The 21,538-nt window shown below is 45.7% G+C and overlaps 1 protein-coding gene across 2 annotated transcripts in view; it reads right to left on the bottom strand.

Annotated features, from left to right (window-relative positions):
- LOC117362793 (trifunctional purine biosynthetic protein adenosine-3-like) overlaps window positions 1-21,538 on the bottom strand; it is a 97,958-nt gene that overhangs the window by 52,982 nt on the left and 23,438 nt on the right. For both annotated transcript variants that reach the window (XM_033949770.1, XM_033949769.1), the window contains exons 4-9: window positions 21,318-21,492; window positions 19,917-20,028; window positions 9,551-9,619; window positions 5,365-5,490; window positions 4,346-4,433; window positions 693-778 (exon numbers count right to left, since the gene is read on the bottom strand). In XM_033949770.1, coding sequence (XP_033805661.1) covers window positions 693-778; window positions 4,346-4,433; window positions 5,365-5,490; window positions 9,551-9,619; window positions 19,917-20,028; window positions 21,318-21,492 — 656 coding nt within the window. The remainder of the gene's footprint in view (window positions 1-692; window positions 779-4,345; window positions 4,434-5,364; window positions 5,491-9,550; window positions 9,620-19,916; window positions 20,029-21,317; window positions 21,493-21,538) is intronic.

The following is a 21,538-nucleotide window of genomic DNA, read 5'->3' on the forward strand; positions in this document are numbered from 1 at the left end:
AAAAGGGACTCGATCCGGGTCACAAAATTAATCCAAGAGGGCAAAGGAAAAGAATAATTGAACAGAAAGTTCATCTATTACAATCCCTTATTCGTCAGTTAAGAATTTCTTAAACAAATACGCTTCAAAGTTTTTCTAAAACATATCAAAGAGGAGTCTAATTTCTGAGGAGAGGTCATTCCAGATTTTTACCATTATATATAGGTACTTTCTCTGTCCCTAGACCAAATTATAATATTGATATTGTCTAAATCTGTCCCCAAACTAGTCAAGTTTTCATGATATCCACAATGAATATCCACAAGATCAATTTGCATAATCTGAAGAATCATTACATTACATTAGGGATTTCTATTCCGCCATTACCTTGCGGTTCAAGGCGGATTACAAATGGTTTGTCCGGATATTAGAAGTGTTTAGGGTGTAGTTTGTACATTTCTTTGAGTTGTTAAGGATTTCATCTGAGTTGTCATGATATTAGAGGTTCATATGTTGTAGTTGCAGGTAATGCTGGTGTTAGTTTGGTTTTATAAGTTTTATGAAAAGAAGGGTTTTATTTCTTTTTTGAAGGTTTTGTAGTCTGTGGTTGTGGTCAATCATACATATTCACACTGAAAATCCAACTAGCTGTGGAGTCCCCTAAGAGAGGCTGGGGAAGCCCCATCTTAACACTTTCTTTATAGCATACTCACCTGACACTCTGGATCACCAAACCGGCAGTTAAACTCTAAAACCTTAGGACCATCCTTGGTCAGCATTAATCCAGCATACAGCACACCTAATCAAACAGCAAAAGGTTATATCCTGAATAGATTTATAGAAAACTAGGAGCCTGATATACGAATCAGGTCCTTATACACATTAAAAGGAAAGTAAATCACAGGGGGCCTATTTCAAGTCTATTGCAAAAAGAACAGCATGCTGCCCGCTTTTCTTTATAGCATGCTAGTGCAAAGTAGCCAAAAAAGTGCTTAAATGTAAGGTGAACATAAGAACATAAGCAATGCCTCCGCTGGGTCAGACCTGAGGTCCATCATGCCCAGCAGTCTGCTCACGCGGCGGCCCAACAGGTCCAGGACCTAACATAGTAACATAATAGATGACGGCAGATAAAGACCCGAATGGTCCATCCAGTCTGCCCAACCTGATTCAATTTAAATTTTTTAATTTTTTTTCTTCTTAGCTATTTCTGGGCAAGAATCCAAAGCTCTACCTGGTACTGTGCTTGGGTTCCTACTGCCAAAATCTCTGTTAAAACTTACTCCAGCCCATCTACACCCTCCCAGCCATTGAAGCCCTCCCTAGCCCATCCTCCACCAAACGGCCATATACAGACACAGACCGTGCAAGTCTGCCCAGTACTGGCCTTAGTTTAATTTTTAATATTATTTTCTGATTCTAGATCCTATGTGTTCATCCCACGCTTCTTTGAGCTCAGTCACAGTTTTACTCTCCACCACCTCTCTCGGGAGCGCATTCCAGGCATCCACCACCCTCTCCGTAAAGTAGAATTTCCTAACATTGCCTTTGAATCTACCACCCCTCAACCTCAAATTATGTCCTCTGGTTTTACCATTTTCCTTTCTCTGGAAAATATTTTGTTCTACGTTAATACCCTTTAAGTATTTGAACGTCTGAATCATATCTCCCCTGTCTCTCCTTTCCTCTAGGGTATACATATTCAGGGCTTCCAGTCTCTCCTCATACGTCTTCTGGCGCAAGCCTCCTATCATTTTCGTCGCCCTCCTCTGGACCGCCTCAAGTCTTCTTACGTCTTTCGCCAGATACGGTCTCCAAAACTGAACACAATACTCCAAGTGGGGCCTCACCAATGACCTGTACAGGGGCATCAACACCTTCTTCCTTCTACTGACTACGCCTCTCTTTATACAGCCCAGAATCCTTCTGGCAGCAGCCACTGCCTTGTCACACTGTTTTTTCGCCTTTAGATCTTCGGACACTATCACCCCAAGGTCCCTCTCCCCGTCCGTGCATATCAGCTTCTCTCCTCCCAGCATATACGGTTCCTTCCTATTATTAATCCCCAAATGCATTACTCTGCATTTCTTTGCATTGAATTTTAGTTGCCAGGCATTAGACCATTCCTCTAACTTTTGCAGATCCTTTTTCATATTCTCCACTCCCTCTTCGGTGTCTACTCTGTTACAAATCTTGGTATCATCTGCAAAAAGGCATACTTTTCCTTCTAACCCTTCAGCAATGTCACTTACATACATATTGAACAGGATTGGCCCCAGCACCGAACCCTGAGGGACTCCACTAGTCACCTTTCCTTCCTTCGAGCGACTTCCATTAACCACCATCCTCTGGCGTCTGTCCGACAGCCAGTTTCTGACCCAGTTCACCACTTTGGGTCCTAACTTCAGCCCTTCAAGTTTGTTCAACAGCCTCCTATGAGGAACTGTATCAAAGGCTTTGCTGAAATCCAAGTAAATTACATCTAGCATATGTCCTCGATCCAGCTCTCTGGTCACCCAATCAAAAAATTCAATCAGGTTCGTTTGGCACGATTTACCTTTTGTAAAGCCATGTTGCCTCGGATCCTGTAACCCATTAGATTCAAGGAAATACACTATCCTTTCTTTCAGCAACACTTCCATTATTTTTCCAAGGACTGAAGTGAGGCTCACCGGCCTGTAGTTTCCTGCTTCATCCCTGTGACCACTTTTATGAATAGGGACCACATCCGCTCTCCTCCAATCCCCAGGAATCACTCCCGTCTCCAGAGATTTGTTGAACAAGTCTTTAATAGGACTCACCAGAACCTCTCTGAGCTCCCTTAGTATCCTGGGATGGATCCCGTCTGGTCCCATCGCTTTGTCTGTGCAGTAATCCTGTGTAGTCCTGTGCAGGACCTGTGCAGTAATCCTCTATCTATACCCCTCTATCCCATTTTCCAATTGTACACCAGCCCTATAGCTGAAGTAAATACCTTTACCTAGGTGGGCCAGAATGTGTGTAAATTACTGTATTCAATAACTGATATCAAAATAACTAAAATGAATAGAGTGGAAGGACAAAGAACAACAACAAAAGAAGTCCTATCCAATATTATGAAGGATCTCAATACCACAGTCCAGTACTAGAGAAAAAAAAAAGATCTCCGTGCCAAAGCATACACAGCTGGTGACCCCTATATATACAGCAGGGTTTCACCTGGACTGTTGAATTGAGATATTTCATAATATCGTATAAGATTTTGTTGTTGATGGTATTCAATAACTTATATACGTGTACCTATTTTATTTACTCTGTTGCTTATGTGCCCAGCCCATCAAAACACAGTGTATGTTCCCTCTAAGCAGAGCAAGTGAGCAATCGCTCATACATTCTAGGAGCGTCGCTCACAGATTTTACATGGTCACTCGAAAAAATTTGCATGCACCCGGCCAATCCTTAGAAGGAGCACTAAACACAATATGTATTTTTGGGCTAGTCTGAATTCTAGACAGACATTTACATGTAAAACCTGCTAGAATAAATAATAATAATAATAACTTTATTTTTTCTATACCGCCATAATCTTGCGACTTCTAGGCGGTTCACAGTGAAGAGAGCTGTACAATCAGCGAATTACAGGGAAGATATCACTGAGCAGTCAGTGATTATAGAGTACAGAATAGTAAGAATTATAACATTAATATGTTACAATATAATATTATAATATTGTCACCCACAACAAGGTGGCTCCATAAAGAGGGTTTTTTCTCATTTAGGTGATAATTTTAAGTACATCGGACCCTAAGTGGCTCAACTGTGCAACATCATGACACAGAAAAAACCCAATAACTTCTTACTAACTGGATGTAATAAAGTCAAGCTGTGGAAACACTCTTCCAAAGAAATGCATGCTTTTTTATTACTTATTTCCCCCTTCCCACTCAACCTCACCACTAGAGCAGACGCCTTCACCAAGAAAAAAGTGGACTGCTGCTACCGCTCATACCTGGGATTAGCTGCACATCTGACAGACAGCCCTATAAACTTATTCCTATGATTTACAAATTCTATGCACATGCAGGCGATGTTCATCTAATAAATATCTATCAAAATGATAACACTAAAGCAGTGGCTTCCAACCCTGTCCTGGAGGACCACCAGCCAGTCAGGTTTTCAGGATAGCCCTAATGAATATGCATGGCACAGAACTGCATGCCTGTCATCTCCATTATATGCAAATCTCTCATGCATATTCATTAGGGCCATCCTGAAAATCTGACTGGCCAGTGGTCCTCCGGGATAGGGTTGGGAACTACTGCATTAAAGCATATGAGTGCTCTCTTCACACAGGAAGCAATGATGCAGGGTAGGTTTGTATACTTACCTACATAAGGCGCTCCTTCACCTCTAATCCCATCCACTGATTTCTGCAGTACAGTGTCTTTGATCTTAAGCAGCAAATCTTCAGAAACCTTGTGAAACATCGTTAAGGTACATTTTAAAAGCCATTCTATTAAATATTTCACCACACTTTTTCTGAAGGCAGTGTTAAGGGGCCTTCAGGCTATACCCACCTGCCTAACCCTCCCCTCAGGGATACTCTTTCCAGGACTACTCACAAACTAGTGCTAGCAGGGATTGCTCAGACTAGTTGATATAAGAAAGGGAAATTTTAGAAGACTTGTTTATTAAAATACCATAGTTACACCACACTATGCTTTCATAACAAATCTTTATATACCGCGAGTGCCTTTTGGTTCAAGGCGGTTTACATAAAAATGGCTGAGAAGAGTCGGTGAGCTACATTAAAGGAGAAGAGAGCTGAGAGATTGGAGGATCGCAGAGAGGGAATTAAGAGGCCCTAACCGAGACGGGAGGTTAATAAATAAGCAACATTCACAAGCAGGAAGCCTCAACACCAAAATGGAGGTACAGCAATAATCAAGGCAGAGTGTCTCTATTCTAGTTCTTTAAGCATGCAAACAGATCTGGTTTCCAAGATGTCTAAAATGAATATTCAGGAGATATTTGCATGGTCCAGGAACCAGGTTATTTCTTCATTTTCATCACTCTGAAAGCTAGATCTGTTGGCAGCTTTTGAGTACAAGGCATTGAGAAGCTCTACTACAGGGTTTAATTATCTCTGCTTTGTTCTGTGAGTGACCCCCCAGCAGGCAAATCACCTGTACAATATTTCCAGCCTCATGTAATCCAAGACAAGTGAAAGAGTTTATTTTTTAAGGATCTGGCATGAAAAACTGCTAAACACTCAAGAAAATGTAAGTTTTTTTTTAAAAAACTCACCCCATACTTCTCCAAACATACCCCTAATAAATTTTAAAAAGAATAAAAGCTGCAACCTTCATATGCATAAGATGCACCACAGCCCTAGTTCTCACCTACCTGAGGGGTAGGGCAGTAAGCCCCCATTCCTCCTGTGTTAGGCCCCTGGTCTCCATCCATAAGTCGCTTATGATCCTGAGCTGGAGGCATGGAAGCAACAGTGATACCATCACTGAAACATAAGCACTGCACAGAAAATATAATAAGATCAAACTATTAATCTGATATAGAACATAGGAAAGAGCTAGTTCACTTTTTTTAGGGTTTAGAGACAGCCAACACTATTAATCCTTACAACAAATGAGGGGGGGGCTTATGCATCCTCATTTTCAGGCACGTTTTGCTCAAGGGATTCATTTATCCAGTTTTATTTGCATTCTGGGAAAGAAATTTGTGCAAATGACAGCAAATGTGAGGGAGGAGGATGTTCACCAAAATGCATGCTGCAAGGGGGCTGGGGATAAAATATTAAAAAAAAAAAAAGCAAAAAGGCAAGAATTCCATTTCCAACTGGAATTGAAGAAAATGAAAATTTGTTCAAAATAAAAAAAACTATTATGAACTGGAGAACAAATTCATATCAAGTTGCATTGAATTACCAGACCTCAAATACCCTACTTAAATGATTTTTCATGCCCTTACTGGGGTATATTCATCATTTTGGGCACAAAAGATAAGTGCTTTCCTTCCTATAGCACCTTATGCACTTTATATTTATTGAAATTGATATTAAAAATAATTTTAAAAAAAACAAAACAACTTACAGCACAGGTCACTTTACCAAGACCAATGATGAATATACCTCCCCAGTAAGGGCATGAAAAATCATTTAAGTAGTGCCTTGGGTATTTGAGGTCTGGTAATTCAATGCAACTCGATATGAATTTGTTCTCCAGTTCATAATAGGAATTCCATTTCCACCATCAAATACATAAACCTACATTCCCAAACTAGGCACAGATATGCATACAATGCCACTCATCCTATCCATATATAGTTTCCCTGCTACCCTATTGAGAAACACAAAACATGTGTGGGGGGACTTTGGCAGGTAGAGGCCTGGTAAAGTGTATGAGGAAGGAGAAATTGTGCTATCATGTCACATCTAGGAGGCAATCTTGAAGTTTTCAGCTAAGCAGAACTCTTTAAATAAATGTCAAGATGCAACAGCACATTCTTTTCAGGTGGGCAGGGTGCATAATTATGTATGCAGATAACATTTTTTGCAATCCAGGTAATTTGCTTGTGCTCTATAAAGAAAAGGTAGGTGCCTACTTTATTTTTTTATAGAATAGATTTCAAAATAGGTGCCCCCTTACAGAATCACCCTCTACATTTATGCCAGCCACAGAGCTGGTGCAAGTGATTTAGACTAAATGCTAAAGATGTGTGCATAACTGATGGCATTCTACACGGTCAAGTCACTTTATTATGACCACCTACTAATATCTGAAATAACTGCCTCTAGCAGCACGGAAGGCAGCCAGATACTGTGGGAGTGACTCAATAAGATGCTGGGTGGTTGTTAAAGGTATCTGGAGCCATGCAGACTGCAGTGTGTCCAACAATTGTTGGCAGGTGAGTGGTGGTGGTGGTGGATTCAGTCATTGAACATGTCGATCAAAGTGGCCCCAAATGTGTTCAATTGAGTTAGGGTCTGGGGAATTCAGAGGCCAGGAAAGTAGCTAGAAGTTTTGGGTGTGCTCTGCGAACTACTCACAAACAACTCTGGAGGTATGACAGGTCACATTGTCCTGTTGAAAGATCCAATCGTCCAGAAGGAAGACCATCAACAAGTACAGGTATACTTGCTCGGTTGAGAGTGCCTTCCAATGGTATCAAAGGACCCAGACCATACCAGGAAAACACTTCCCAGACCATAATGCTGCCATCTCCAGCTTGTGTATGTTTGTTCTTGGTGGTTTCACACCCAACACGCCATCCATCCATTTAATGACGTTCAAAACGTAACTTATCGGAGAAGTCACTTAACTGCCAGTCAATGCAAGTCCAATGTCAATACTTCTGTGCAATTGCAGACATTTTTTGCAATGAACCCTCGTAAACATGGGTGCAATCATCAGCCACCTACTCTGGAGCCCCATTCACAAGAGGGTTCACTGCAGTCATTTTGGACACACATCTGGAAGAACATAAAAATAGCCTTACTGGGTCAGACTAATGGTCCATCAAGCCCAGTAGCCCATTCTCACAGTGGCCAATCCAAGTTACTAGTACCTGGCCAAAACCCAAGGAGTAGCAATATTCCATGCAAGCAGGGCTTCCCCCATGTCTTTCTCAATAACAGACTATGTACTTTTCTTCCAGGAAATTGTACAAACCTTTCTTAAAACCAGCTACGCTATCTGCTCTTACCACAACTTCTGGCAACACGTCCCAAAGCTTAACTATCCTCTGAGTGAAAAACAATTTACTCTTATTGGTTTTAAAAGTATTTCCCTGTAACTTCGAGTGTCCCCTAGTCTTTGTAATTTTTGACAGACTTAAAAATCAATCCACTTGTACCCGTTCTACTCCACTCAGGATTTTGTAGACTTCAATCATATCTTCCCTCAGCCATCTCTTTTCTAAGCTGAAAAACCCTAACCTTTTTAAGTCTTCCCTTATACGAGAGGAATTCCATCCCCTTTATCATCTTGGTCACTCTTCTTTGAATCTTTTCTAGTGCTGCTATATCTTTCTTGAGATAAGGAGACCAGAATCAAATGCAATACTCCAGGTGAGGTTGCACCATGGAGAGATAGAGGTATTATAACATTCTTAGTCTTGTTAACCATCCCTTTTTTAACAATTCCTAGCATCTTGTTAGCTTTTTTGGCCACCGCCACACTTTGGGTGGAAGGTTTCATCATATTGTCTACAATGACACCAAGATCTTTCCCTTAGGTGCTAATCCCCAAGGCGGTCCCTAGCATCCAGTAATTGTGATTCGGGTTATTCTTTCCAATGTGCATCACTTTGCTTTTGTCCACATTAAATTTCATCTGCCACTTGGTGCCTAGTCTTCCAATTTCCTAAGGTCTGCCTGCAATTTTTCACAATCCACATGTGTTTTGACAACTTTGAACAGTTTAGTGTCATCTGCAAATTTAAATCACCTCACTTGTCGTTCCAATTTCCAGATCATGTTTTAAAATCTGGTCCAAATGAATGATCATCATTTGATCATTATTTTCTAATGGATCCTCCCTTGCTTGGCCGTTAACGACAGAAATCTTCCATCTTACTTGCCTGCTTTGCTGGTATCCGTCGAGGGGCTATGTCTATCTGTCTTGGTTGTGTGATTGCTCGGTGTGTGATGCTCTGTATGTAGTGCGGTGTGTCGGATGTTTCGCCTGATTTCCGCCGATTCTCTCCTGCTGCTGATGGCTGCTTGTCAGATGGCATGACGTCGGGCCCTGCCCTTCACGCTGGGGCAGTTTCCTTCGGCGGGTGGCCCGTTGGTTTGGTTCTGGTGTTGGAGGATCTGGTGCTGTGGAGGAGGCCCGATGGTCTGGTCCGGTGTAGGAGGATCTGATGTTGCAATGGAGGTCAACTGATGCCATTGGAGAGATTGTTGTTTGTCCTTGATCTGGCGTACAGTCGATGGCCGTGGTGCGTGACCTTGGCATGGAGCTGCCTCCTGCATCAATTTGGTGACAACAGCCTTGCACAGAACAGAGATGGATCTGGTGCTCTACCGGACTGGACTGAAACTATGATTTTATTTTTTTAGACTGGAATTTAGTTCACTTTTTTTTTTTCATTGTATTTTTTATTTGATTTTTCTGCTAGATTATGTTTATTTCTGCCTTTCTGCTTTATTTCTTCTATCTTGCATTTGATGCTTGATATTATTTTTTTATATCATTTATATTATATTATTTCATACTCTATTTCTTAGGCACTTTAGTTTAGATTGTGAGCCTATTTGGGACAGAGAGGGAAGTTCAATGTGTCTTCAATACAATATATACAAATGGTGATCAGCTTAGGTTTTTAGCGGAATCTAAATATTAGAAATTTTATTGTGTGTGCTCTTATGTAACCCTTGCAGAACTGTGGATGCAGCAGGTTATACATTTTTTAAAATAAATAAACAAACCTCCAATCATTTTGAAAAGTTGGCTCCTATGATTTTGAGCAAGCTTCATAGTAATACTGAATAATCTAAAACCAAAAGAATGCTTATTAACCCTTTATCACTAGCTTGTGAAAGAATTCCACTCGGTATTACTCTACATACAGACACTTCTTCTCCCTCCAGGAACTCTTCAATAACAACAGTGTCTCCCGCTGCCCCAAATGCTTTACTCTGAAAAAAAAATAAAAAAGATACAATGAACAGATTAGAACCATTCTGATTTACCATTACTTATTTTTCATTAAAAAAAAACTTATTCTGGTTCAAATGTTGGCATTTAAAGACTGACTGCACATCTACAGTGAAAGCACAGTTACTTACCGTAACAGGTGTTATCCAGGGACAGCAGGCATATATTCTCACATGTGGGTGACGTCATCTACGGAGCCCCGATGCGGAAGCATTTTCAAGCAAACTTGATTGAAGATTTAAGTTTGCTCTGCTGCTCCACGCATACGTGCCTTCCTGCTCCACTGGGGGGCGCATCCCCTCGTGGTCTCCAGTTCACTTAACTAGCAAAGAAGCCAACCTCGGGGAGGTGGGCGGGTTGTGAGAATATATGCCTGCTGTCCCTGGATAACACCTGTTACGGTAAGTAACTGTGCTTTATCCCAGGACAAGCAGGCATGATATTCTCACATGTGGGTGACCTCCAAGCTAACTGAAAAGGGATGGAGGGAAGTTGGCAATTTAAGCAAATAGATTTCGCAAAACCGATTGGCCGAACCGGCCATCGCTCCTGGACAGTGAGTCCAGACAGTAGTGGGAGGTGAAAGTATGAACCGAAGACCACGTGGCAGCCTTGCAGATTTCCTCGATAGGTGTGGACCTGAGGAACGCTACGGAGGCTGCCATCGTTCGGACCTTGTGTCCCGTGCAGCGCGAGACCAGCCTGAGCGTAGCAGAAGGAGATGCAATCGGCCAACCAGTTGGACAAGGTGCGCTTGGAAACTGGGTGACCTAACCGGTTTGGATCGAAGGACAAAAACAATTGTGGGACTTTCCGGTGTGACTGAGTGCGTTGGAGGTAGAAGGCCAACGCTCTCTTACAGTCAAGAGTGTGGAGCGCCACCTCTCCGGGATGAGAGTGGGGCTTGGGAAAAAACACAGGCAAGACAATGGACTGATTAAGGTGAAAATCAGACACTACTTTAGGCAAGAACTTTGGATGAGTGCGGAGTACCACCTTGTCGTGATGGAATACCGTGAAGGGTGGGTCCGCTACCAGAGCCTGTAACTCACTAACCCGCCGAGCGGAAGTGAGTGCAAGCAGGAAAATTAACTTCCAAGTGAGGAATTTTGGATGGCATTTGTCTAGGGGCTCAAATGGAGGTTTCATTAGTTGAGCCAGAACCACGTTGAGGTCCCAAACCACCGGAGGAGGTTTGAGAGGAGGGTGGACATTCAGGAGACCCTTCATGAAGCGAGAGACTAAGGGATGGAGCGAGAGGGCTTTCCCTTCCAGGGGCTGGTGAAAGGATGCAATCGCACTGAGGTGTACTCGAATGGAATTGGTCTTTAGGCCGGAGTGAGATAATTGAAGTAAATAGTCAAGGACCAGAGGGACGGGAACCGACACCGGGTCCTGGCTGTGGGAGGAGCACCAGGTTGAGAATCTGGTCCACTTTTGGGAGTAGCAGGTTCTCGTCGAGGTCTTTCTAGAGGCTTCCAATATCTCCTTGACTGATTGAGACACGGGGAGAGAAGTCAGAGGAAAGAAACCAAGCATTCAGATGAAGAGATTGAAGATTGGGATGTAACAGCGAACCCTGACCCTGTGATAGTAGAGAGGGAAACCGAGGCAGAGGCAGTGGATCTCTGACACTGAGTTGAAGTAGGAGGGAAAACCAAGGCTGGCGTGGCCAGCGAGGAGCAATCAGGATCAGGGTGGCTTGTACTGTTTTCAGGTGGACAAGTGTCCGCAGAATCAGAGGAAACGGTGGAAACGCGTACAGGAACCTTCCTTCCCAGTCGAGGAGGAAGGCGTCGGCCTCGAGCCGGTCCGGGGAGTACATCCGGGAGCAGAAGAGAGGCAATTTGTGATTGTGGGAGGATACGAACAGATCTATTTGAGGTGTCCCCCACTGTTCGAACACCTGTCGTAAGGTCTGAGAGTGCAGTGACCACTCGTGTGGCTGGAGGAGGCGGCTGAGTCTGTCCGCCAGACAGTTTTGTTCTCCTTGTATGTACACCGCTCGAAGGAAGGTGTTGTTGGAGATTGCCCATTTCCAGAGGCGCAGAGCTTCCCGACAGAGGAGCCAAGACCCTGTTCCCCCTTGTTTGTTTACGTAGTACATTGCTATCTGGTTGTCGGTTCGGATGAGAACCACCCGGTCGTGGAGCAGATGTTGAAAAGCTACAGCTGCGAGAAAGATGGCCCGAAGCTCTAGCACGTTGATGTGGCAGCGACGGTCCTCTGCTGACCACATCCCTTGAGTGCGTAGGCCATCCAGATGGGCTCCCCAAGCGTACTCCGATGAGTCCGTGGTGAGCACCTTGTTGTGTGGGGGGCGAGGAAGAGCAAACCTTTGGAAAGATTTGAAGAGTCGGCCCACCAGCGGAGCGATCGTTGCAAGGAAGGAGTCACTGTCACGGGGCGATCGATCGAGTCCCGATCTTGACGCCATTGAGAGGCTAGGTTCCATTGAGGGATTCTCAGGTGGAGACGGGCGAATGGTGTGACGTGGACGGTGGAGGCCATGTGGCCTAGTAGAGTCATCATCTGTCGAACTGATACCGAGGGTAACAGTGAGATCCTTCGACTCAGATTTACTAACGCCTCTAGACGTGGAGGGGGAGGAAGGAACGGAGGCGAACCGTGTCCAGCGTGGCCCCGATGAACTGCAGGGACTGCGAGGGGCTCAGTTGGGATTTTGGGAAGTTTACCTCGAACCCCAGACTCTGTAGGTAGATAATTGTCTGTTGGGTCGCTGAGATAACCCCTTCCCTGGACGGGGCTTTGATCAGCCAGTCGTCCAGGTAGGGGAATACCTGAAGGCCCTGGGAGCGTAAGGCAGCTGCGACCACCACGAGGTACTTGGTGAAGACCCGGGGTGACGATGCTAGGCCGAAGGGGAGGACTCGGTATTGTAGGTGCAGGTCCCCTACTTGGAAACGCAAGAACTTGCGGTGAGCGGGATGCACTGGAACATGTGTGTACGCCTCCTTCAGATCGAGGGAGCAGAGCCAATCGCCTTTTTCGATCAGGGGGTAGAGGGTCGGTAGGGAAAGCATCCGAAATTTTTCCCGTACCAGAAATTTGTTGAGTCGTCTCAAGTCTAGTATTGGGCGTAGGTCTCCCGTTTTCTTCGGTACCAGGAAGTAACGGGAGTAGAAGCCCTTCCCCCGTTGGTCAGGGGGAACCTCCTCCACTGCTCGCAGGCGAAGCAGATCTCGAGCTTCTGAGAGGAGTAGTGGTAGCAGTGTTCGGTTGGGAGGGCACTTCCCTGGGGGGCTGTCTGGGGGAATGGCTCGAAAGTTGAGAGAGTATCCTGATGAGATCACGCCAAGGACCCATGCGTCCGACGTGAGTTGTTCCCAGTGAGGGTAAAAAGCTCTGAGGCGGCCCCCGATAGGTAGGGAGCCTGGAACTCTGGCGGAGGGGGTCAGCCCCCTTCCGCGTATCCTGTCAAAAGGACGGGGATGGTTTGGTAGTTGCAGGCGGTTGGGATTTGGGTGGGGCCCGGTGGTGGGTTTGCGGACGCCTGGGTGGAGGCCGGGAGAAGGCAGGAGTGGATTTTTGCGGGTAGCGGCGCGGAGGGGCCCTGAATGGCCTGGACGCGGGCGGTTTTGGCTTTTGCCGGACAAGGGAGGCAAATGAGCATTCGTGTTCAGAGAGGCGTTTTGTAGCCGCCTCGATAGTGTCGTCAAACAGCTCTTTTCCCACGCAGGGGAGGTTAGCCAACCGGTCCTGTAAGTTGGGGTCCATGTCGACCAGGCGCAGCCAAGCTAGTCGGCGCATGGCGATAGCAAAGGCTGCCTCTCTGGAGGAGAGTTCGAAGCCATTGTAGGCCGCGTGGAATAGATGGAGGCGTAGGATGGAGAGGGACTCTACAAGCAGGCTAAACGCTCCTTGGCGAGAGGCTGGTAAGTCAGTCTCAAAGGCTCTCAGTAGTCCGATGAGGTGTTTGAGGTAGGATGTGAAGGTGAAAGTGTAGCTTTGCACCCTAGAGGCCATCATCGCATTTTGATATAGTCTCCTGCCGAACTTGTCCAGGGTTCGGCCTTCCCGACCTGGGGGGACCGTGGCTGAGACCCGGGAGGGGTGAGCCTTTTTCAGGGACGATTCTACCAACAGCGACTGGTGGGAGAGCTGCGGTTGTTCAAACCACGGGTAGGGTACCGTACGGTACTTGGCCTCCATTTTGGAGGGGACGGCTGTGACCATATAGGGGGTCTCCAGGTTCCTGAAGAAAGCCTGTTGGAGTACCGGATTAGGCGGTAAGCGAAGGGACTCTCTGGGCAGTGATGGCATGTCCAGCTCCGCTAGGTACTCCTTTGAGTATCTGGAGTCGGACTGGAGGTCTAAGTCCAAAGCGTGGCCCATGTCCTGGACAAAGCGAGTGAAGGATGGGCGGGATGTTCCCGAGGCCCCGTGTGGGGTCGGTGAACGAGACATCCGTCGGGTGGAGAAGGACGGGGAGGCTTCCCTCGAGTATCGAGGCTCCCGCTCCGATCCACGTTCCGAGACCGGGGAAGCACTGTGAAAGTGTTCTGGGGTCGGGGATCTCCGACGTCTCAAGGAGCCCCTCGGAGACGATGCCGGGGTTCGGGGTACCGATCGATGTCGAATCGGTGACCTCGACCCGGACTCCCTCGGTGAAAGCCTGACACCTCGGATTGGAGCCCCGGTCCGAGGGGGAGTTCGGAGGATGCGCGGGTTGGAGAGTGATAACTCCGCCACCCTGAGCGGTCCCGTACGAGGTGTAGGGGAACGGCCTCGTAGAGTGGGGGAACTCCGGGCCTTCTTGGAGGTACGGCGGTTCGAGGTTTCTGTCGGTTTAGCACGACGTTTTGCCCTGTGGCGGTCTGTGGAGGGAGAGCACCTCGGGTGCCTCGGCGAGGAGTCAGAGGAGGATGAGATGCGGCGAAGCTTGCGCACTTTTCCCCGAGGTGGCTCGACGCGAGGCTCAGGCTGGTCTGGCACATGCGGGGTTGAGGTCGAGGCCGGTTGTAGATGGGCCATTGCAGCGGACAGCTCCAACGAGATCATTGCTCAGAGTAGGTCCTGGAAGACAGGCACGGACAGCATCGAAGGCATGTCCACTGCCTCGGTGCACTCCACCGGGGGCGACCTCGTATCAGAGTATTCCCGTGTGGTGGAGGCACGGCCCGAAGGCTTGGAGGGCTTCGACGGGGCTGTAAGCATGGGGCTTCCGCCATGCGTCGCCGTTGTCCCCGAGGTTGGTTTCTTTGCTGGTAAAGAACCTGAAGAGGAAAGAGGGGATTTACCCGGAGCCGAGGTTTTCTGTTGTCCCGAGGACTTCGGGGTTGAGTCTCGAGGCGATGCCGAGGTATTTGGGGCCGAGGTCAAGGCCGGGGCCGAGGCCGACCTCTAGGCCGAGGTAGAGGGTTGGTCTGGGGCGAAAAGATCCGCCATGCGGGCTTTCCTTCGACGGAGGGCCCGGTTCTGGAAAGTAGCGCACTGGGGGCAGGAGTCAGTTGGATGAGCGGCCCCCAGGCAAAGGATGCACCGGCGATGCGGGTCTGTGATGGAAAGAAGCCGCTCGCACTGGGTGCACTTTTTAAAGCCGGTCAAAGGCCGGGACATAGAATCGAAAGTGGCCGCGGCTCAAGTAGCCACGCGGCCACGGGGACCCGGAAGCCTCCGGGTCGGTGAAAAACGAAGCAGGAATCAAGTTGGGGCAGAGCCTGAAAAAACACGACTTCTAGGCTCAGCGGAAAATTTTGAACTGGACACCACGAGGGGATGCGCCCCCCAGTGGAGCAGGAAGGCACCATGCGTGGAGCAGCAGAGCAAACATAAATCTTCAATCAAGTTTGCTTGAAAATGCTTCCGCATCGGGGCTCTGTAGATGACGTCACCCACATGTGAGAATATCATGCCTGCTTGTCCTGGGATAAATTAAGTATCCTCCTGAGATGTTACATAAAACAGAAATAATGTTACGCTGGACCAGACCAAAGGTCCATCAAGCTCAGCAACCCTTCTCTGAGAGCGGCCAATCCAGATCAATGGAAGTGCCTTGCAGATCCCAAAGAATAGATCTGCTTCTTGCAGTTCTCTCCCAGGGAAGAGCAGCATTTTAAGGTTTATTTGGCTAAGTAGTATTTATAGATTTCTCCTCTAGCAATCTGTTCCAATCCCTTTTAAACCCAACTACATTAAATGTGCTAACCTCATCCTGGCAACACATTCCATGGCTTGATTGGTCACTGAGTGAAAAAAAAAACAACAAAAAACCACATTCTCCAATTTTGTCTTAAATCTGCTAACTATTAGTTTCATGGGGCATCCTTTAGTCCTGATGCAATTTGAAGGCATAGCAGATCCTTATTTATCTATTCCACCCTGTTCATGACTTTGTAAACCTCTCTCATACCCTGTCTCAGGCCCAGATCCACTAAAGTCAGCGACCATCTAATGATCATCGCTAAACTGGTTTTGCGATGATCAGATTGGCCGACCCGAAGCACAAAATGGCTCACAGAGTGGTTTTGTGCACAATCGCTCATTCTCTGATCCGGCCATTAATATTGAAATGCCGAAGGGGAAGACGGAGGGAGTGGCTTAAGGAAGATGGCCGCGGGTGGCTGGAGCTAGACGCCACGGATGTTCCCGGACTGCTGTTACCTTTGTAATGGTGAAATGAAAGTCCAAACTTCGGGTTTTTCCCGACGAATCTTTACCAACAGCAACGGGCCCGATGGACGCCTTTCTTCAGCGAGGGCCGCCAACGCCGCCGGAGGCTTTCTCGGCTGGGAGAGACACGCTGGCTGAAGCGTTACAGCTCTCCCTCGAGGCAACATCCATAACCCCGGAAGAGCGGAGTCCTCCGAGTCACCCGGGGGCGTTTGACCGGTCGATGGAAGAACTAAGTCCTCCGAGTTGTTCGGGGGCGTTTGACCAGTCGAAGGTGGAGGAAATGCCCCGGGTGTTTACTCCCCAGACCTGCTGAGATCGGGAATCGGTCCAGCAGGAGGAGGGGTGAAGCCAAATCAACCATCTGTGCATTCGGAGGAGTTGGAACAGAAACTGCCTCAGGATTTCCTGACACTGACTTCATCGCCTGCTGTAGATCCAGGTACTTTTTCATCAGAGGATCTGGGTGCTGAACTGATACCATTGCAGAGGCCCAAGGTTTTCAATATGGAGACAATTTGGGAAGCAATATCTAGTTTGCAAATCTCTTTGGGAACCCAAATGCAGCAACTTACCACACGTTATACCTCTGTTGTGTCTGAAAATTTGGAAATGAAAAATAGGATATCCAGCGTTGAAAATAAAGTGGATGGACATGAAACTAGAATAAAAACAGTGGAGTCCCAGGCTTCAGTCTGGGTAAGGGATAGTGGAAACCTTAATTTTAAGGTAGAAATGTTGGAAAATATGACTAGAAGAAGTAATCTTCGGATTATTAATTTTCCAAAATTACCACTTATCTCAGTGCAGGATACATTTAAAAAGTATTTGAAAGAAGTTTTGAAAGTTCCCGAAACCTCCTATATTACTTACCAACTAGAACATCTGTTCAAAAACCAAACCAGCAGAATTTGTCTGCTGATAGTTTGGATTTGACAAATTTCCTTGAGAGGTCAGGTGAAGAGATACCGGCAACTGCTACGCTACTTGTACAATTTGCTATAGATGCTGACAAGGAATGGATGCTTAAAATGTTTTTTAAGTTTAAAGATGTACCATTTATGACTAAAATAGTGAGAATGTATCCAGATGTGTCACGAATAACCCAAAAGAGAAGAAAACAATTTCTAATTTTGAGACCAAGGGTTCTGCAATTAGGTGCGACGTTTGTACTCAGATTCCCCTGTAAATGTGTAATGACCTATCAAGGGAATAAATTTATTTTCTTTGAACCTCAGCAGTTGACAAAATTTATTTCTGCTAAAGAGCAAATTTAAAACTCCTGAGAGAAGTTCAGTCTCAACCTGCTCAAGTATAAGCTTATTGGTTTTTGTTCTCTCCTGCTACCATCTTTAATTTCTTTGTATTATTTGATAAAGATTTCAGCCATTGTAAAGCTTTCTCCCCCCTTAATTGAGGTCTAAAGATACAAACCAGTAATAATTCACATTTGGGTCTAATGATTTTGCCGTATGAGAAAAAAAACATTTTGTTCTGTTTTTGTATTTCAATTGTATTTTTATTATTACCTATTGTCTCATTTTAATGTATGTACTGAGTTGTATTATTTTCTTGTTTTGACTAATATTATGTCAATACTATAAAATGAAAATAAAGAATTAAAAAAAATAAAAATATTGAAATGCCATGTAAACTAGCAGAGTGACTGATGCTCTAGTATGGCTTTCCAATGCACAAAGTGATCGCTTTTAGCGATCTGAAAAAAGGGACAGGTCAATACCAGTCGCTTATCTGTCCTACCCATAGTTTAGCCTTGAAATTAATATATTTATAGCATACCATACTTTTTTTAAAAATGGGAACAGATGCTGTGCGCATGTGTTATACACTAGTGGAATACAGAACTTATGGAATATTGAAAAGCTGCCTCCACCCCTCAATGTTGAGCCTCGGCAAACCCCCCCCCCCCCCCGACGACATCTGTGGGTCCCCAACACTACCCCCGTGATTGCCCACTTTCTCCTGGATGCTGTGCATCCAGGCCACTTGGATCCCCCCCAACACTCCCCCCCATCTCCACCCTATACAAAGATTCCCCCGCCCACCACCAAGACCCCAAAAGACAGCACTGGTGGAGGGGTCAGCTCAGAACCCCCCCCCCCAACACCTCAATGTAGAAGCCAGCAAGAGGGATGTCCACTCCCTCTTGCCAGAAGACCCTTAGACTACTGCAATTCTCTTTATCAGGGAATCACCCAAAAACAAATGAGGAGGTTACAGATAATTCAAAATACAGCTATTAAAATTATCTTTAAAAGTAAAAAGAATTTGACTATGTTTCCCCTCTCCTTAAAAAAGCTCATTGGTTACCCATCATGTATAGAATCTTATTCAAAACTCTTTTACTAGCATTTAAAGTTCAACTCAATCACTCCCCAATGTTCAATGACAGGCTTTTAATTCCTTACGAATCTTCAAGGTCACTGAGATATTTCAGTAACATCTTGTGACTATCCCCTCAATCAGACAGCTGTTCTACACTACAACTAGAAAAACCATTTACTTGGTAGTTGCGTCAACATTATGGAATGCCCTTCCCCTAACCTACAGCAAGAAACTTACCTTAAGCCCCTCCTATAGGCCATCTGCCTGGATGCACAACTAGGTTGCTGAGGCGGGAGGGAGTGGACATCCCTGCTGTCTCTCTCTCTGAGTGTGTCGCTATCGTTGATGTCATCGCCGGGAGTTCGGGAACCCGCAGTTGTGTGTGTGGGGGGGGGGAAGGGGGTTGGAACAGCTGTGGTTGGGAGGGGTGGCTGGCACAACTTTTTTTTTTTTAATAGGGACAGATATTGTGCATGGGTAACACACACATCTGTGTCCATTAAAAATAAATAAATAAATAAAAGGTTCTGTCCCCCGAAAAGCTGAGTGGCAGGAGGCTGCTTCAGGGCTTCCCATCTCTCAGCTGTTCGGGCTTCCACTACTGGCTCTGCACATGCGAGAGTCACTCTCATAGCAATTCATCGGTGGGATTGGACAGGGATTATGACGAACCTCTGCTCAAATCATTTGCACACAAACTTGTTTGAGCATCAGTCGCTCTTTTAGAATCGGCCAAAAATTGGACCGTAGTGGACCCACAAGGTCTTACTGACCCTGTTTAGTGCATCTAGGCCTCTTCTCTAAGTTGAAAAGCCCTAATCCATTCTTTCATTCTCTCTTCTGTGGTTTTTTCCAATTCCACTTTGTTCTGAGATGACATGACCAGAACTGTTCACAATTATCAAGATGCAGTTGCACCATGGGTCTACAGAAGCAATATAATAATCTCAGTTTTCTATTTCTCTCTGAATAATTCCTAACCTTCTGTTTAGTTTTTTTTATAATATTGCTGCACATTGAGCTGAGGATTTCAAGCTATTTTTTTATAATGCTACAAAGTTCCTTTTGAATGTTAGCAGCTTTTAATGTAAGTTTTAGCGCTAATGTACTTTGTACAGTGAACATTGTCATAAACCAGAAAACACAATTAGCACATGTGTAATGTAAATAAAAAAAAGCCCAGGCGAGATCCTGAAGGCTTTGCAGGGCAACCTGCAACCATGACATCATTAGACTAGGTGAGATATCTTGAGCTGGCCCTCATGTTAGTCATCACTGCAAACGGCAGCAGACACTCACCTGCATGATTTCTTGCACAGCTTTGCAGGCCTCCCCTTTATTAGAAGCCACAATCACTCCTTTTCCTGCTGCAAGGCCACTCGCCTTCACAACCAGAGCTGGAAAATCTGCACTGTGATCAAGGGAGACCAGTGTGAGGGACTCGCATTGATTTCATAAAACGTAGAAGACTTGATTCTTTACCCAGGAGAATTAGAATCCAACACAGGTGAGCTCTATTTAACTTTGGGCCTCAAAAGGCAATTTTTGGAACCAGAGCTAACTTGGGTTTGCAATGACTCATTTAATCAAAACATGGAAGTGGAGGAGTCAAAAAAAGAGCGTATTTCAAACCCGTAAGCAACGTACTGTAGGGTACCTATGTGCCTTTATGAAAAGAGAACCCAGAACCACTCTAGTGGTGCACAAATGCTCAAATTAAAGTACAGGTTGGCATAATTGCTTGCTTGAGCGGTAGCTCCTTTTGGCCCGCAAATGTATTTTGAGAACCTGTGACAGAGTGAAAAATAAAATTTTTGTTTTGTTACATATGGAGCGTTTGGATGTTAAGAGCCTCGCCTCTCTCATGGCAGCGTTTTTTGCAGATTTGTTCGCCTGTTTGGGACAATATGCCTCCTAGAGCCCGCAGCTACTTGTTGAATATGCAATCTGGATTGGCTGTGGGGGGTTGGGTCGGATTGGGTTGTTGTGTATTGTTTCCGGGGATGCTGTGAAGAACAACATGTATAGCCCCGATTGTTTCTTTTTTGTACATGTGTGGTTTTGAAAATTCAATTTGAAATTTGAAAATAAAGTACTATAGCAGTTTGTTAGGGAGGATGGACCATACCCAATTGCTTTGTAAGCTGACTGCTCTTCGATGGAATACCTTATCTGTTTATCAAGGCCCAGCCCAACGGCAAGAGGCAGGATCTTCAGGCACTGGCACTGGCACGTTCTGTGTGCCGGTGCCAGATCGGGGTAAGGGTTTGGGCGGGCGATGCCAGTTTCCTTGAAGCGTGCCAGTGGCCTTGGGAGTGGGGGGGGGGGGTCTTTTTGGAATGTGGTGGGGTGGGGTGGAAGTAAGCAGCATCAGTGGCCTCGGGGAGGGGGGGTGGAACCAATCAAGCGAGTTTCCCTTACTTCCTAAGGGGAAACTCACTTCGATATACGAGCACTTTGTTTTACGAGCATGCTTCTGGAACAAATTATGCTCGCAAACCAAGGTTCCACTGTATTTACTAAAATGAATGACACAATACAACACTGCTTTCCAGAATTAATTATGCATTTCTCAAGCTCAGGTGTCAATATCAAGTCAGAATGGGAATGAAAACTGCATTGAGTATTTCAGAAAAAAAAACAAAAAACAAAAACCTAGCATGGAAATGAAATCTCTACAAACCATTTTTTGGTGTTTACCTTGTAATAAAGCTGCATGCTTCCTGGGGATCGGTGAAGGCCTTCCATCGAGCAGTTGGTATCCCATGACGATCCATAAAGTCTTTGGCAAAACTTTTACTGGCCTCCAGCTGTGCTGCCTTGGCGGTGGGACCAAAACATCTCACACCTGCTGAGGTCAAGTCATCGACCAGCCCTAGCAGCAGACAGAAAAAGTTACACTAATATGCTAATTACAAAAA

The sequence above is a fragment of the Geotrypetes seraphini genome, chromosome 6 (genome assembly GCF_902459505.1).
Source record: "Geotrypetes seraphini chromosome 6, aGeoSer1.1, whole genome shotgun sequence".
NCBI lineage: Eukaryota > Metazoa > Chordata > Amphibia > Gymnophiona > Dermophiidae > Geotrypetes > Geotrypetes seraphini.